At 35.4% G+C, this 14,874-nt stretch overlaps 3 protein-coding genes and 1 long non-coding RNA gene across 5 annotated transcripts in view; 1 reads left to right on the top strand and 3 right to left on the bottom strand.

Annotated features, from left to right (window-relative positions):
• The window catches only part of asb5a (ankyrin repeat and SOCS box containing 5a), a 7,219-nt gene extending 4,308 nt beyond the window's left edge, over positions 1 to 2,911 (bottom strand). Inside the window, exons 1-2 of the mRNA XM_025063348.1 lie at positions 2,282 to 2,911; positions 1,614 to 1,704 (exon numbers count right to left, since the gene is read on the bottom strand). Coding sequence (XP_024919116.1) covers positions 1,614 to 1,704; positions 2,282 to 2,507 — 317 coding nt within the window. The 5' untranslated portion in view covers positions 2,508 to 2,911. The remainder of the gene's footprint in view (positions 1 to 1,613; positions 1,705 to 2,281) is intronic.
• Positions 2,912 to 3,141: 230 nt separating this feature from the next.
• The window catches only part of ctso (cathepsin O), a 16,588-nt gene continuing 4,855 nt past the window's right edge, over positions 3,142 to 14,874 (top strand). Inside the window, exons 1-6 of one of the 2 annotated variants that reach the window (XM_025062997.1) lie at positions 3,142 to 3,816; positions 4,940 to 5,045; positions 5,172 to 5,296; positions 7,448 to 7,615; positions 8,757 to 8,878; positions 10,185 to 10,549. In XM_025062997.1, the coding sequence (XP_024918765.1) occupies positions 3,586 to 3,816; positions 4,940 to 5,045; positions 5,172 to 5,296; positions 7,448 to 7,615; positions 8,757 to 8,878; positions 10,185 to 10,470 (1,038 nt within the window). In that variant the 5' untranslated portion in view covers positions 3,142 to 3,585 and the 3' untranslated portion in view covers positions 10,471 to 10,549. Of the gene's footprint in view, positions 3,817 to 4,939; positions 5,046 to 5,171; positions 5,297 to 7,447; positions 7,616 to 8,756; positions 8,879 to 10,184; positions 10,550 to 14,874 lie in introns of those variants that run through there. The other variant, XM_025062998.1, reaches the window with a different exon arrangement.
• Positions 9,374 to 10,899, bottom strand: LOC112488142 (uncharacterized). Its single transcript, XR_003051909.1, has 2 exons — positions 10,556 to 10,899; positions 9,374 to 10,366 (listed from the first exon to the last, which is right to left on the bottom strand). It is a non-coding gene; the product is annotated as an uncharacterized LOC112488142 (long non-coding RNA).
• Positions 12,328 to 14,874, bottom strand: part of tdo2a (tryptophan 2,3-dioxygenase a) — a 5,449-nt gene continuing 2,902 nt past the window's right edge. Inside the window, exons 9-12 of the mRNA XM_008326575.3 lie at positions 14,803 to 14,860; positions 13,930 to 14,009; positions 13,742 to 13,832; positions 12,328 to 13,097 (exon numbers count right to left, since the gene is read on the bottom strand). Of these exons, the coding sequence (XP_008324797.1) occupies positions 12,932 to 13,097; positions 13,742 to 13,832; positions 13,930 to 14,009; positions 14,803 to 14,860 (395 nt within the window). The 3' untranslated portion in view covers positions 12,328 to 12,931. The remainder of the gene's footprint in view (positions 13,098 to 13,741; positions 13,833 to 13,929; positions 14,010 to 14,802; positions 14,861 to 14,874) is intronic.

The following is a 14,874-nucleotide window of genomic DNA, read 5'->3' as shown; positions in this document are numbered from 1 at the left end:
CAGGAATATGATTTCACTCTTTGCTTTTTCTAATATTTGTATTCATTTGCCTCATGTTTTTATTCAGTGTCCCGCAGTATGAGAAGGTAAAAACCTCTGCACCACTTGGCTCACACAAATAATCCATCTGCTCTGGATAATAACATTGCACAACCAGTGTGTAGCTATTTGCAGAAAATATTAGAGCTGCAGATTGGGTTGTGAAACACCATTTGATGTTCACTGAATATAAAATAAGCATTATTTATGAGCCAGTAAAAATAACAGCGATACATCTTATTTTCTTCTTTTACATATTTATAATTATGTTTATTGAGACTGTGTTTTACAACAAAAAAAGCTTAAAACATGCACAGAATGTCTGTGTGTAAGGTGTGTTTATGACCAATAATGATATTAGGTCATGAAGCCACAAGATAGGTAAGAAAGAAAAAAAAAAGGACCAAAATATGTTTGACTCAGGAGGAAATGTTTGGACAAAGTTGGAAAATATCACCAGAAATATTTACATAGGAAAGATAAGTTAAACAGTTACAAAAAAAAAAAAAAACAAGCATAAACAAACATAAAAAATAGGTTGATGTTGGTCAAAACAAAGCAAAAATAACTAAATGACAGACAAAAAACACACAATATTAGTACACAAAGCGCAAAAAGCCAACTGTGCCAAATCTGTAAACCAACAAAGAAATAGCCTCAAATTAGCCAAAATGTATTTAAATCAAGGAATTAAGGAATAAAATTAACAGTATTATTATTAATGGTACTTTTAAGGTTACCTCATGGGTAGCTAAACGTAGGCCAATAAATACAACAATAAAAAGTAAAACTTTGATTATGAAAAATATAAAACAACAATAATGTAAAAAAGATGTAGCACAATATGGCCAAAGATAATGAAATGTAGACCTGGTATATGATTAGTTAGTCACAACAGTTAAAAAACTAATTAAAGTAGGCTATTTAGTAGCAACGTTTCCAAAACAAGTTACAAAAATTGATACAATTGTCAGCTGCCATGAGAAACTCCAAAAAGAGACCTTCACAAAGTAATGATATTCTTAGTTATTTTCTGGTGTTCATTTATTTATATTTCAACAATATATATTTTTAAACTAAATAATTTCTTAAAACTTTGCAACATTGAAATACTCCATGGTCTTACTAATATAATAAGGTGTTGGTGTAGTAAACCTAACCTATACTCCATTTATACATGGCCATTTGTTATAAATTCTAATAACTTACTTTGTACCGTTAGATCACTGTAAAGAAAACCTTATTATATCAAACCTGAGTCAATGTCCAGAATAACAGCGGCTGCATTCCACACATTCCCATCATCGTTTTCCTTTTCTTCTACATCAGTCATGATTTATATTCACAATCAGGCCACTTCATTCATGCAGCTTAGTTTCCATTTTGACACGTTTGATTTAAATGTCCGGTATGGAGAAAGAGAAGTAGCGAGAGCCATATAAACAGATTTTCTTAGATCATGTCTTTGGAACCATGTCAGCTGATTATTACTTCTCAGAGTGGCTCCACTTCAAAATCAAACATTCCCTGGAATCAGAGCTACAGATTAGATTGTCACGGTTGTTTCTTTTTACCCAGAATCCGTCTTCAGAAACCTATGTGTCCTCAGTGAGTGTGTTGAGCTGGTTTTGTTTTGGTCGGTGTAAAAGGGTGCGAGCTGCATAGCTGGGAATGGAAAGTAGGGCAGGATGGTGGGGGTGGATGTGGTGGTGGTAGTGGAGACGGTGGTGCTGGGCTGTGGGGGGTATCATGACTGTGTTCTATTAATACTTTAGAGGGAAAAAGTGGCTGCCAGCCTCTAGGGTCCTTGTTTAGCACTGAATGTAAAGTTTATAAGTAGCTGGTATAAGATAATAATAGAAAACAGAGACGTATCATTCATATCAGCAGCATGTGTTAATGTGAATACAATGAATGGCTCCATTGGTCTCTGGATTAGCAGCAGGATATTTATAGCTCATTTGTAAACACGGAAATTGTGAGGACGTGTGTGTCAGTTTGTGTGAGCACAACGTATTCTGTATTTCAATACAATGGAAATTATATTAATGTTACTCATAATTATAACTACAATTAGGCTGATGCCATGAGGGTGTACTGTTGTAAACACAGTCACAGTGTGGCAACACATTTGGAGAAATGTGCCTTAAAATGCATAAACACACTGTATATCCATCAAGCGGTGTGATGGTGGCTCAAACTACCTTAAGAAATGCTAGAAACCGCTCATTTCATTAGGGACTTGTCTCCTGAGAGTACTCACTGTGGTTTTGGCCATAGTCATAGAACTCCGCTGATATTCTTGCAGCCTCTTTACGGTTCCCACGGACAATGTAGAAGTACGTCAGCAGGTTGAGAGAAATCTTCACAAAGAGCTTAAAGCAGAAGAGAGCCAAGATGCTGAGGTAAACATTGGACAACTGGGTTGCAAAGGGCTTGTTGGTGAGTTCCTCTGTGGAGTCTGACATTTCTACTGTCACACACAAACACACGCACAGGCAAGTGTTAGCAACAGCAGTGCTGGAGGATCGGATGCTGCTCCTAAAAGCACCAGAGTACTTCTACTTTTTTCCTTCCAGTGCACTGACTGGTCGGTTGGTCCTGACAAAGCACAGCCTGGAAAAAATGTCCTGCAGCTGCTGCTGTGGCAAAGAGTAACTATCACAATGTTATTGTACAACGTGACTAGATGTGGGTGTCATCATTGCACATAGTTTATAAACAATGGCAAAGACATGATCACTATCCTATGTCAGATAGAAAGGACAAAAGGCCAAAAAAATAAGTACAAAAGATAGAATAAAAATGCCCCATTTTTTGTGTAAGACTACCATTACAATCACTATTAATTGTAATGAGTTTGAATGGGTTTAAAAAAACAACTAATAAACAGACAAAAACTGAGAAGAGAAAAGCAAAATTTAAAAATATTAATAAAATAACCCAAAAAATACTAAACTAAAACTAAAACATTGCAAAAATATACCCAAAACCCCTGTGAGTGAGGAAGATCGGTCGAAGTCTATGAAATATAAATATAAAGGAGCTCAACATGCAATAATACTTCATCCAAAACAGCAATTAAGTTTCAGAACATTTTTGATTAAAATGTCAACTTTAAATATAATCAACTGTTCAGATTGGACAAAACGTCATTGTTTATTGCAATATTACAAAAAATCTTTATATTGACAATGTAAATTGTGTTACTTTGTAACTAATTATAATTCTATTAGGTCACACGTATCATCGCCAGTATTAAATCAGTTTCTTTTTTCATAATACTCTAATGGTTTTATAGCTGTTAAGCTGAGGAAAAAATGCTTTTAATTGTTATTAAAGATTGAATAACTTTTTGTTAATTTTCATTTATGTATTTATTTCCCTGTTTATATAAAGTGCTTCAACTTTTAGCTTTCACTTTGAACGAATTAGTTTCACACTTTCACCACGGCGCATGCGTCGAACTGCCTTCATTTCCGCAAACGATTTCTGCGACTTCCTGCTTCACTGTATTCTCTTCTACAACTTCTTTTTCTCCTTCAGATGAAGGATTTTGGCCGTGTGTTTGCGGTAGTTTCAGTCTGGGTGTGTTCGATCTTCTGTCCTCTGTGCGGCCTCCATGTGAACACACAGACTGTGGTTGAAAAGAAACTCTCGAACAATAGCAACAACAACACGGACTCTGTTGCAGCTCAGTTTTACTGGTTCAGAGAACAGTTTCATCGACAGTATGATACCAACGATGAGTTCAACATGCGGTTTCTGCATTTTCGGGTGAGAAGGAGAAGGATGGCTATGATGTAGATGATGATACTGCAGGAAATACTTGTAAAAGTGTGTTTACAGGATTTACGTCGCTTGGAAGTGACGTCACTATACGCACACCCACCCAGTGGAAGTAACTTCGAATATTACTATATTTAAATAGTAGTTCTTGGTGACGTTCCTCATATAATTTACTAATGTATTTAGCAAATTTCTATTATCTTTATCTTTAAGTTGTAGTGAAATTAGTTGTGTGATTTATTGCATTTATTTTTTATAAATCACCATAGGTTCAATGAAGTTTATACCTTTAAACCACTCTCACCACACATTTTCACCACATATTTTTATCACACTCTCCTGCATTCCTCTTGTCCATCAAGCTATACATTTGCCCTTACATATTTAATTTTTATTTCCTTTTTTTCTTTACTCAGACTGTAATCACTGCCTTTCTTCTGGAACTTCCTTTCTATATTTTATCCTCCTTCCTTTCTCCTGTCCAGCCTTTATGCAGTTAAACATCATTTTTAAACATTTCTGTTGCCTCTCTGGTTTTCCGCCCACTCTCTTTACCACTTTCATTTCTTCTTTTCTACCGTCTTACATTCTTCCTTTCCTCCCTCTCATAAATCCCTCCAAATGCAACTCATTTATGTGCATCGTCTGTTTGACAGTACTGTGTGAATAAAATGTGCAACTGCGTAGAAAGAAGTTAAAAACTGCTCCTTGTGAGCAGATATAACAGTAAACTGCTGCCTTTTTATTAGTGTGATAAAATGTAAATGATCCAGTGATTAAATACTTAGGTCATATATCAATCACTCAGGGTGTTTAATTACTTACATTTTATTCATGGGTAGCATTCAATTTATTATAATGTCTCCATTTTATACTTAAATGGATTGGGGTTTTTTTTTATTTATTTACTAGTTTTTAGTTAAGTGAAAGGTCACTTATTGCAAAATGTGTGCTGTCAGTATTTATTGTAATTCATTTATAGCATATATCATATTCAGAACATCCCTTAAGTCTAGTTCAGATTTATATTGAAATTTTATATATATTTTTAATTATATTTCATGATGCTACAATATTGAGTCCGTAATGGCACCATTTTATTTCCTTACAGGAGGCTACAAAGCGACATACATATCGGAACTTATTTTCAACAGCCACGCACTCTGCCAAGTATGGCGTCAACCAGTTCTCTGACCTCTCTCAGGATGAATTCAGAGGTATATGTTTAAGATTTGCAGAATTAAGATTTCTAAATGGACTTTATGCTGTAATTTTGCATTTCTTGGACACATAACAACACTGTGTCCTGGAATGACACTGAACTCTGGACTGTTTGTCAAAAGATGTATACCTGCGGGCGAACACGGACACAGTTCCACTTTTCTCTGGACAGAAGACAGAAGGGCTGCCAGCCAAATTTGACTGGAGGGACAAAGCTGTGGTGGCACCAGTCCAGAATCAGCAGGCAGTAAGGTTTACACAGAGGCATTATGGCATTTATTGCTGAGAGAAGTAAACTGTAGATATACGTGAGAAATATGACAGGTGTTTCTGCTGGTTTAGTTTTTCCAAGGTTTGGCCTCATTGTGAAGCAAATTTTTATGGTGGTGAGAAATATACAGATGCCATCATTTAATTCATGGTTTCTTATAGACTGCCATGACTTAGACTTAGATACAGGTGTAATTTTACTATGTTTAGACATTGAAACCCCAACTTATTGAATGAATAGGAAAAAGGTCAAGGTAAAACTACAACAATATTGTTAAAAATGACTAAAGGTTTGCCTTTTTTCTCTTTTGAGGATTATTTTGCATTATTTACCTTTACAAATAGAAAAACCTACTTTCTTCAATGGACACAGTGTCAATGAAACAAAGTCACACTTTAACATTTGACAATAACATGCGGCAACCTCAGCTCAGTAATGATGTACGAGAAAGTACTCTGAGAGTGGAAGAGGACTGGTGAGAGCAAAGGAGAAGCAGGTGAAATGATAAAGTAAGTCATTAAGTGTGAGTTTTGCTCAGAGAGAAGCAGGGGACACAAACAGGCAGAGCGTTAGTGAGACTGAACTGTTGCTTGTCCTCGCAGGTTCACTTTCTCCTTTTTTGTCCTTTATCTCTCAATTTGCTGTCGGCGATGATACTTTTTTACTGTAATACTTGTCCTGGGGGATAGACACAAGCCTACACAGGGAAAAGCTCAGGCAATAACATATATTTTACTCTCTTGAATTCAGGTTAGGTCTGCCACACCAGGGAGTGGTGTCTGTACCTGACCAGACTCACACTTCTGCAGATTTCCTGCTCAGTTTTGACTTTTTCTCCCCATGGACTCTGCCTGTGAACCTGCAGATTTTTGATACCATGCGCTTCCATGTACACAGACACAGAAATTCAGGCTACTTACGTCTCAGGATTTTTTTTTTTTTTTTTTTGTCTTTTTTTAAGTTTTTAACCATTAGGTAATCAAACGTTTTCATAGAACCTCTTTTTCTGTTTTAGTTCACTTAATCTATATAAATTTGGACATGTTTCAACATTGGCAAATAGCAGTTTATGTAAATATTTAGATTGGACTAGATCAAATTTTATTGATCTCACACTGAGGAAATTGTTGAACTGCTGAAATGTGGCTGTTCATATGTTCAGCAGTATTAACTCTAAGCTTTTTGTTAAATTATCCTAAATCAATTAAAATGTATTGTCACACAGATATGAACACCAAGCACAGGGCAATTGTTTCAATATATATTTCCACATTATTTTTGTCTGCATTTAAAAATGTAACAAATCATTCAGACTGTTGTTTGTGGGCTGAAAAGTAACTCCCTGCGCTGGAAATAATGAACTTTTACATTTGTAAAGATAAGGTTTATTATTACATTTTGAACCATATTGAGTAGAGATTTAGATCACACTTACAAAAAATGATATTTTCGTCAGAACCTGTCGACGCAAATTTATGCTTTCCATAAAGGAAAAATAACACTGGTATGTAGATATATAATCTTTTTCAAATGAGCAACTTTTCACCTTGGCATATTTCAAATTATCCATATCCTAGAAACAAATCTGTACCAGGAACTGAGATTACTTCCTTTACTCAATGTGTTTCTGTCAGTAGAGGGCAGCAGAAAACAATTGGTCACAGCAAAATCAGCCCTTGACGGATCATCGTCCTACTGTATGAATGTGTATGAATATGTAAAGCCCTGCAATTTCTCCCATACATCTAAATGCACTCTTATATTAACCTATAGTTATATGGACCAGTTAAAATATTTTTTCTATATGAAGATTTTTTTTGTCTGCACTTCATCCTCACCAACATTTTACACTTCATCAGTGATTGCTGTTTTTAGTTAATTAAGTGCAGAAAGTGTGGAGTAGACCTGCAGATAACCTAAAATTGAGAGAATTAAATGTACTGAACTGTAATTGGCAGCCATTTTAACTGTGACTTGTTATAATGATTGTGCAATCAGAAACACATGAAGATATTTAATAACAGGGATTATAAGGATCAAGTTTTCAGCAGGGCTGCAGATGAAGAAAAAGGTCATTTCAGTTTCTTTATTTCTAAATTTCTTCTCATTACGTGTATGCTTTTGCAGTGTGGGAGTTGTTGGGCGTTCAGCGTGGTGGGGGCCGTGCAGTCTGCCCACGCCATTGCAGGCTCACCACTCCAACAGCTGAGTGTGCAGCAGGTTGTGGACTGTTCATACAAAAATGAAGGTTGTGGTGGAGGCTCCCCTACCAGGGCTCTGAGTTGGTTAAAACAGGTTTGTACAACATGTTTATCAAATTCGCCTCACCTGTGGACAAAAACTAATCTTCTATTTTGATGATGATTACAGTACAATTATTTGAACTTAATAAAAAACATTATTACAGTACGCCACAAAAGGAGATGCTTTTTGAATAAAAGCAAATATGAGTTAGCCACAAAAATAAAAATAAATTAAGATGGAGCTAAAATTAACCAACATGGTTTCAATTAAATATAGAAGGATTTACTGTTAATTCTGAAGCTAAGCCACAAAGAGATAATTTTGATGAACTATGGATAGAAAAATGGGTTGAAAAAATTGCTTCGAGGCAACAGTTTTTCCAGTCGCACTTTTTTTTTTCCATTTTATCCTTTGGCTGGGTTTGCAACCTATACGCAGGTGCGACTTATATATTAAAATATATAATTTCACATGTTTGTTATTGTGACACTGACAGCTGCAAAGAGGCACTTTAGGCTTGTGTGCCAGTATCTGCTACTCCTGTAGGTCGCACTTTTTTCATCCTTTGGCTGGTGCAACTCCGGAGCAACTTAGTCCGCAAAATACAGTGGAGAATTGAAGGAGAATTGCTAAACTGTAGCCATTGGGAATGTATAGAAAACTTGAAAAGTATCTTATATTGTTTAGTCTTTTAAAGCATTTGCTAAGAAAAATTCTCAGTCTGGGAAGCTCTGTTCTATTTACACAATGCAGAATATATTCCCAGAGCTTCAGTAACTACTGAGGTGAAAAGATCATGACAAAACAACATAAACCAAAATGAAATCATCGGTTGTATTATGTAAGTGGGATTCAAAAATAAGTTTAATCCTTTACCCTTTCTGTACTTTGGTTAAACCCAGCACTGACACGTGAGTTGTACTATTTTTTTTCTTCACATGGCTTCATAGGACAAAGAAGACGGTCGTTTTCAATTTCTTTTAGACAGGGAAAAGCAGGTCATGTGGTTATTTATTTTAATTTGAAAAATGCGCAGTGGCAGTAAGTAAAGTAAGATGAGTGTCCTCTATGCTCACAGATATAAATGAGTCCTCAGCTTCTGCCAACGTTCTCCCAAAACAAGATGAATGAATATTTCTGACTCTGATAAACTCTGAAAGTCACTAAGGTTAAAAATTAATTTTCTCTCTAGACCCACGTGAAGCTGGTGGCCAATTTCGAGTATCCCTACAAGGCCAAGACTGGAATCTGCCATTTTTTCTCCCAGTCACACAATGGCGTCTCTGTAAGGAGCTTTACTGCACAGAACTTCAGGTAAAATTCAACTTTTTTAACGTGTCTCTAAGCAATAAATGGCTTGTGGTAGTGTTAACGTTTCTATCATCAGGTAGCATGGATGAAGGGGAGATATGCATGAGGACTGGAAGTCCTGCACAGTGTCACTACTGTTTACTGTGTCAACAAAAAGGAGAGACTTGTTTTGCAGCTCAAAGGTTTTTGACTCAAAGGTTATGATGTAGAAAGGTTTCATTAGAGGCAACAAACATGCTTAGGAAACTTTTGTGATACTTACAATTGTCATATACATTTACTGTGCTTAGTAGATAAAAGTATATCTGTTAAACTGGTAATGCAAAGTTATAGACAGTTTCTCTTCTTGCATTGAAAGCCTGGCAACATACAAAATGACGATGATTTTGAGCTTGATGTTTTGCCCAATAGGTGACAATGTAGCTCCCTTTGTAGATAAACAAATATTTAAGTAGAAAATAATAAGTCAAGATATTCACAATAATCCATACAAAAATGTATCTTTAAACACAATTTTAATGTGGAAAGTTTATAAGTTTCACATTAACAACAGTGAGGGCTCAGTAAAACAAATCTGTCAGCAATAAAGTAGTCAAAAGTAGGTTAAAAATACTTTTACAGGTTAAGCAAAAACTCCTAAAGTGATTAAAATAGTAGGGAAAAAGGCAATTTTTCCCTGGAAAAGTATTTTTGCTCAATAATTAAAAGAAAAACTGTATTATATTGTGTCTATGTCCATATTCAAATAGATAACAGGAATTAATGAAATTATTTAAATAATTATCATCAATATAATGTTTTTTTTTGGAAATGACATGTAACTTAGTAGAAGTTTTCATTGTTGCGACTGAGTCATAATTAACTGACTTGACTGTCGATATAATGTGAAACTACTGAGACGATGTCACAGAGCTGGGTCATAGAGTTCACCAGGCTGTTGTTGCATGACACATGTCAGACTCAAAGGTTTAAAGTTCAGATAAATATATTTAACTGGGAAAACAGTTCAGGACATGATAGTTTCGCAAGGTTTAACAAGACACCAAGTTTACAGTGACCTTCTGTGGTCCATATATGTCCTGTAAGTCTGGCACAATAATAATTTAATGATCCAATAAATGAAAGCAACAATGTTGTTCATGAAACTAAAGTCCTTTGGAAAAATAAGAACATGTAAGTGCAGCTTTTCAAAACCAAAACAGTTTTGACATCTCATTAATAGTCAGGGATTTTAACCTGCTACAGTTTAAATGACATGGCATGTCCCTCAAAAATATGTATGATAAACTTTGTTTTTACTGTTGCTCAGTGGCCAGGAGGCCGCGATGATGGGTCAGCTGCTAGAGTGTGGTCCTCTGGCTGCTATCGTGGATGCTGTCAGCTGGCAGGATTATCAGGGAGGAATCATTCAGCATCACTGTTCCAGCCAGCACTCCAACCATGCTGTTCTCATCGTGGGATATGACACCACAGGTACATTCTGCCATCACACTGGAGTCAGACAGAATTTAGGAACAGAAGTGTTTCATAGTACATACGTATATACTCTATATTACTTGCTTAGCAACAGTTTAAACAGGTCAGGCTTTATTTAGGTCAAAATTTTCAACCCCAGGGTCTGTGGAAGTAATTAAAAATGAAGCCACACTGCAAAATGTAAAGGTTAAAAAACACATTTACCTTGATCAGCCTTCATCAGAACTTGCAGCTGCAGCAAAGAAAAAGTCTCCTCCACTAGAATTGAAAGGAAACACAAAATGAATGATAGCTAAACATTTTATTTATTTTTTGCAGCACTTTCAGTAGAAATATACAGTAAATGCCTTGAGCTTGTCATGAAAAAACTCTGTTTGCTTCGACCAGGGAGCGTTAAGAGGAGTGAACTCCTTTCTTCCCCATTATTGAAGATAGATGAAAAGATATTCCTTTGAAATTTGAGACCATATTAAGGAGATAGAGGAGGCCACCCGGTTGCAATTTTTATTACAAAGGGAAATATTCATATACAGTGAGGCTTCAAGATACAAGCTGCCCGAAACACAAGTTTTCCAAGCTACGAGTAAGCAACTTTTGCTTACAAGTGCGTATCTTGAAGCCCCACTGTATTTGTAACAGACAGCTACCACAAACAAATACTATCAGTATTTACCCTGATGCAAAACTAAGACTAAGAAAAACTGCAGTGTGGATCGCAGTTATCACAGATCATTTATAGGAAATAACATTGTCATGTTGTTGCAAAGACCTAAAAGCATAAGGAACAATATTGGGGTCAAAATATAAATTAAGGAACTGCATGCATGGAATTTAATGTGTCAGTGTGTGGTATTTAGACATGCATCTACATATATACAGTGATCCCTTGCTATAACGCGGTTTACTTTTCACGGTTTCGCTACTTCACGGATTTGCATCGTGCATTGTGTTCTGCATTCTGATTGGCTAAAAAGTCACTCCGCTTCTTCTCTACCTGTGCGCCAATAACGTTGCGGTTTAATATGTACACGTACGTAAAACAGCTTGCCAAATTGACATTACGTACGTGCAAATTCTCTTGCAATTTCGAGTTTATCAAACCCCATAATGTCGACAAAACGCTCTGGACCGGCAAAAGTACCTGCGGTAGGGACCAAAAGGCAGCGGAAGATGCTGTCTATCGGTGATAAAGTAAAACTATTGGACATGCTAAATGAAGGTAAAAGCTATGCGGCTGTAGGTCGGCATTATGGAATTAATGAATCTTCCGTTCGTTCCATAAAGAAGGAAGAAAAAAACATAAGGAAGACAGCAGCAATAAGTTTTAATAAGGATTCAAAAAGGGTTGCAACTGCCCGCAACAAGACCAGGTAATTTGTATTTTTTTCATAATCATTTTTAATTTTCTCCCGTTCACGGTGGGCGGTGCTAATCTCCGCAATTTGAAGCCTTCTGTTCACGTTGATGATTAAAATTATTATTTGACAGTACATTACAGAAGTTATTTGTTGAAACGTTTCTAAAGTACTTTTATTTTACTTTATTTGTGAAACAAATGGTTGAGACTGTAAAATGGTTTGTTCGTTCTTTCTCTTCTTTTTCTGAGTATTTAATTGTAAAAAAAATAAAGATTTCTACTTCACGGATTTTGCCTATCACGGGTTCTTTTTGGAACGTAACCCCCGCGAAAAACAAGGGTTTACTGTATTCACCCCCTTGGATGTTTTACCCTTTTAGTGCTTTCATAAATCAATCATGGTCAATACAATTTGGCTTTTTTAACTATCTTCTAAAGCACACAGCTTAAATACATGTAAACAATAAATGTATGTTTACACAGATTTTGTTCATCTTACTATAAATACATAGAAAAATGATCAGCCTATGTAATACTACAAACTTGTGTGTACAAATACTATATTAACAATATGTACAGATTTTGAATTGTATTTTTACGTGTAAGTTATTTTTGTATATATTATACATTTTTTGTATAATTTTTTTAAAAATTAAAAAAAAAAACTCTTCATTTTAAGTATTCATGTACTGTGTCACATTCTATTCAACAAAACTGTGTCTCTAAAGTAATTAAGTAGTAGTAACTTTACTTGCACCAGTAAAATCTGTGGGTCATATGAAGGGTATATTTGATTAATGACATGAGCATCTTTAAGGCATCATTAACTTTGGTATTTCTGTTATTTTTCGGCCATTTTTGGCTAACCTTTAGTCTTTAGGTCATTAGATATTGCAGCAGCTGTAGCTAATTTATTTGCTTTGGCGTTTTGCTAACAATTGGTATTTTCTGGACTTTTACTGTTTTGTGGCATTTGTTTTGCCATAATCTTTAGTTATCTTTAGTTTAGTTTATTTTTTTTGCCTTTTCCCTTTGTTTCTTGACCTAAATAACATTGTATTATTCGTCTATTTGCATACATTAGCAGAAAATATACACCTTTATGCACTGGAAATGTGTAACTACGAAGTGCATCTGTTCGTAAGGGGTTCTAAACACATATCTTCTTCAAGTAGCCTTTCTGGTCCTTCTTTAATATAAATGGCTTCTCATATTATTTCCTTTCAGACAACCTCTTGGTCGGAGTCTTCACTGCTGCCGTAGGAGCTGTCGCAGCACTCAGCCACGTACAGAAATGTGTGAATGTTGGGATTCAGCTTGGGAACCCAGTGGTGAGGCACCAGGAACGTTGCCAGGTTGAAAAGGTCCACAAACACCTTGTAGCGGTCACTAAAAATACATGAAAACATACAATATTTATCTCATGCACTGTTCCAGTAGTGTCCACTAACTGTACTTTTTACAGGACAGACGAGGAGACTGATGCTAACACTTCTAGGTCTAGTCTAGTCATTTATCGATGTTGCTAATTGAATAATTTCTGTTGTCACTTCATATGTCTATAGGTTTTTGCTTTTCCCACTTTTAATTAGCAGTTTTTTTGTGACTTTTGTATGATATTTGTACTTTAGTTTGCTATTTATTGCTTCTGAGCAATTTGTTAGGAACAATTAGCCACGTTTGCTTTAATTTTTAGCTTTTTTCGGCTAAATTGGATTTTTTTAAATTAATATTGGTATATCAATTAAAAATACATTACATATACTATTACATTGTTCTGTACCTTTTTTTAAACAATTTGGCCCATACCATTCTAGTTTGGACTAATATAATCTGTCTGACATTTAATCAGTGATTGCTTATAAAAGGACATGCAGTACATTATAAAAGTAACTGACTGTTATATTTGCTCTAATCCACATCAATTCCTAACCTTATCAGTGTTTCCCTGTATTGAGTTCTTATCTATTCTGACCCCAAAGTCTTTATAATAGCTTTATCTTGAGCAAGTTAGTTACAGTACAGTGGGGAACCTGACAGTAGATCTCAGGTAGTGGTATCCAGAGGATCCTCCCGTTCCAGCTTTGCTGCCAATCATACGGTGAACCATACAGACGTGATTGTCTGAAACAGAAAAAAGAGAAAATGAGTAAAATGTGCTGGATGTTTGTAGACAAAGACTTAGTTTCATATGTGTTGAAAACTGTAGTATTTCACCCACATCTCCATTTGGTCATTGGAGCATCCATATCCATGAGTAATGTGAGCAGCTGGAAGGGAACCTGGAATCTTGGCTCCTCCCTGAAACCTAGGCCATGAGAGATTTTTATTGTGATGATTTATTTTTAGTAATTCCTATTGGTTTTGAGTATTCTTGGTATTTCTACTTAAATTCGACAAAACATTTTAGATTCAATGATTTATGTTATGACAGGTAACAATTGAAAAGTAATGAGAGGTTGTTCAAGGCTGAATCACTTGCTGTAGTGAGCTTCAGGTCCAATATTTGATCGGATAATAGATTTTGGCTTATTCTTTTTAGTGGTAACCATTAAACTGAATGACATATGCTAAATTATTGTTAAAGTTTATAAAACTAAAGCTAATATTTGCAAGATGTGTAAAAAGAATAATACGTTTCCCATAAATGCCAATCACCATCTTAAACCCAAGAGTTTCACATTAATTTTCACTGTTTTGGTAGCTGTCATGTGTGGAGACATAATGAGCCCTGTGATGTCACCAAGGTCACAAAGACCTGGTTAACACAATTGACAAGCAGGCATCAGTGATAATCACTGGCGAGTCACACATCAACACAGTCAGGTTTTACACACAAAGATGTCATGGGAAGTTTTTTAGTTGCTTTAGAAACACAAGTAAAATATAGATTTTGCAACTTTACTTGGTTTATTTTTCTCATTATGCAATAGACAACATGCCATTTAGTTATAAATGTAGGTCATTCTTTGACTGTTTTTGACCTAACTTTTAGACATTTAATGACTTAGTGTATGTTTTAAGCAACATTTAGTTTATCTGTATGTATATATAGAAATTTAAAAAATAGGGAATATAAAATAAAAGTGTAAACCTGTAGAAGTAGATCATCAGGGCACCTTGAAGAGCCTTGTACGAGAGCCTTCGTTCACCTTTTGAGAGAAAA

The sequence above is a fragment of the Cynoglossus semilaevis genome, chromosome 15, assembly GCF_000523025.1.
Source record: "Cynoglossus semilaevis isolate Cse_v1.0 chromosome 15, Cse_v1.0, whole genome shotgun sequence".
Taxonomy (NCBI): domain Eukaryota; kingdom Metazoa; phylum Chordata; class Actinopteri; order Pleuronectiformes; family Cynoglossidae; genus Cynoglossus; species Cynoglossus semilaevis.
This window is presented reverse-complemented; position numbering and strand designations above follow the sequence as displayed.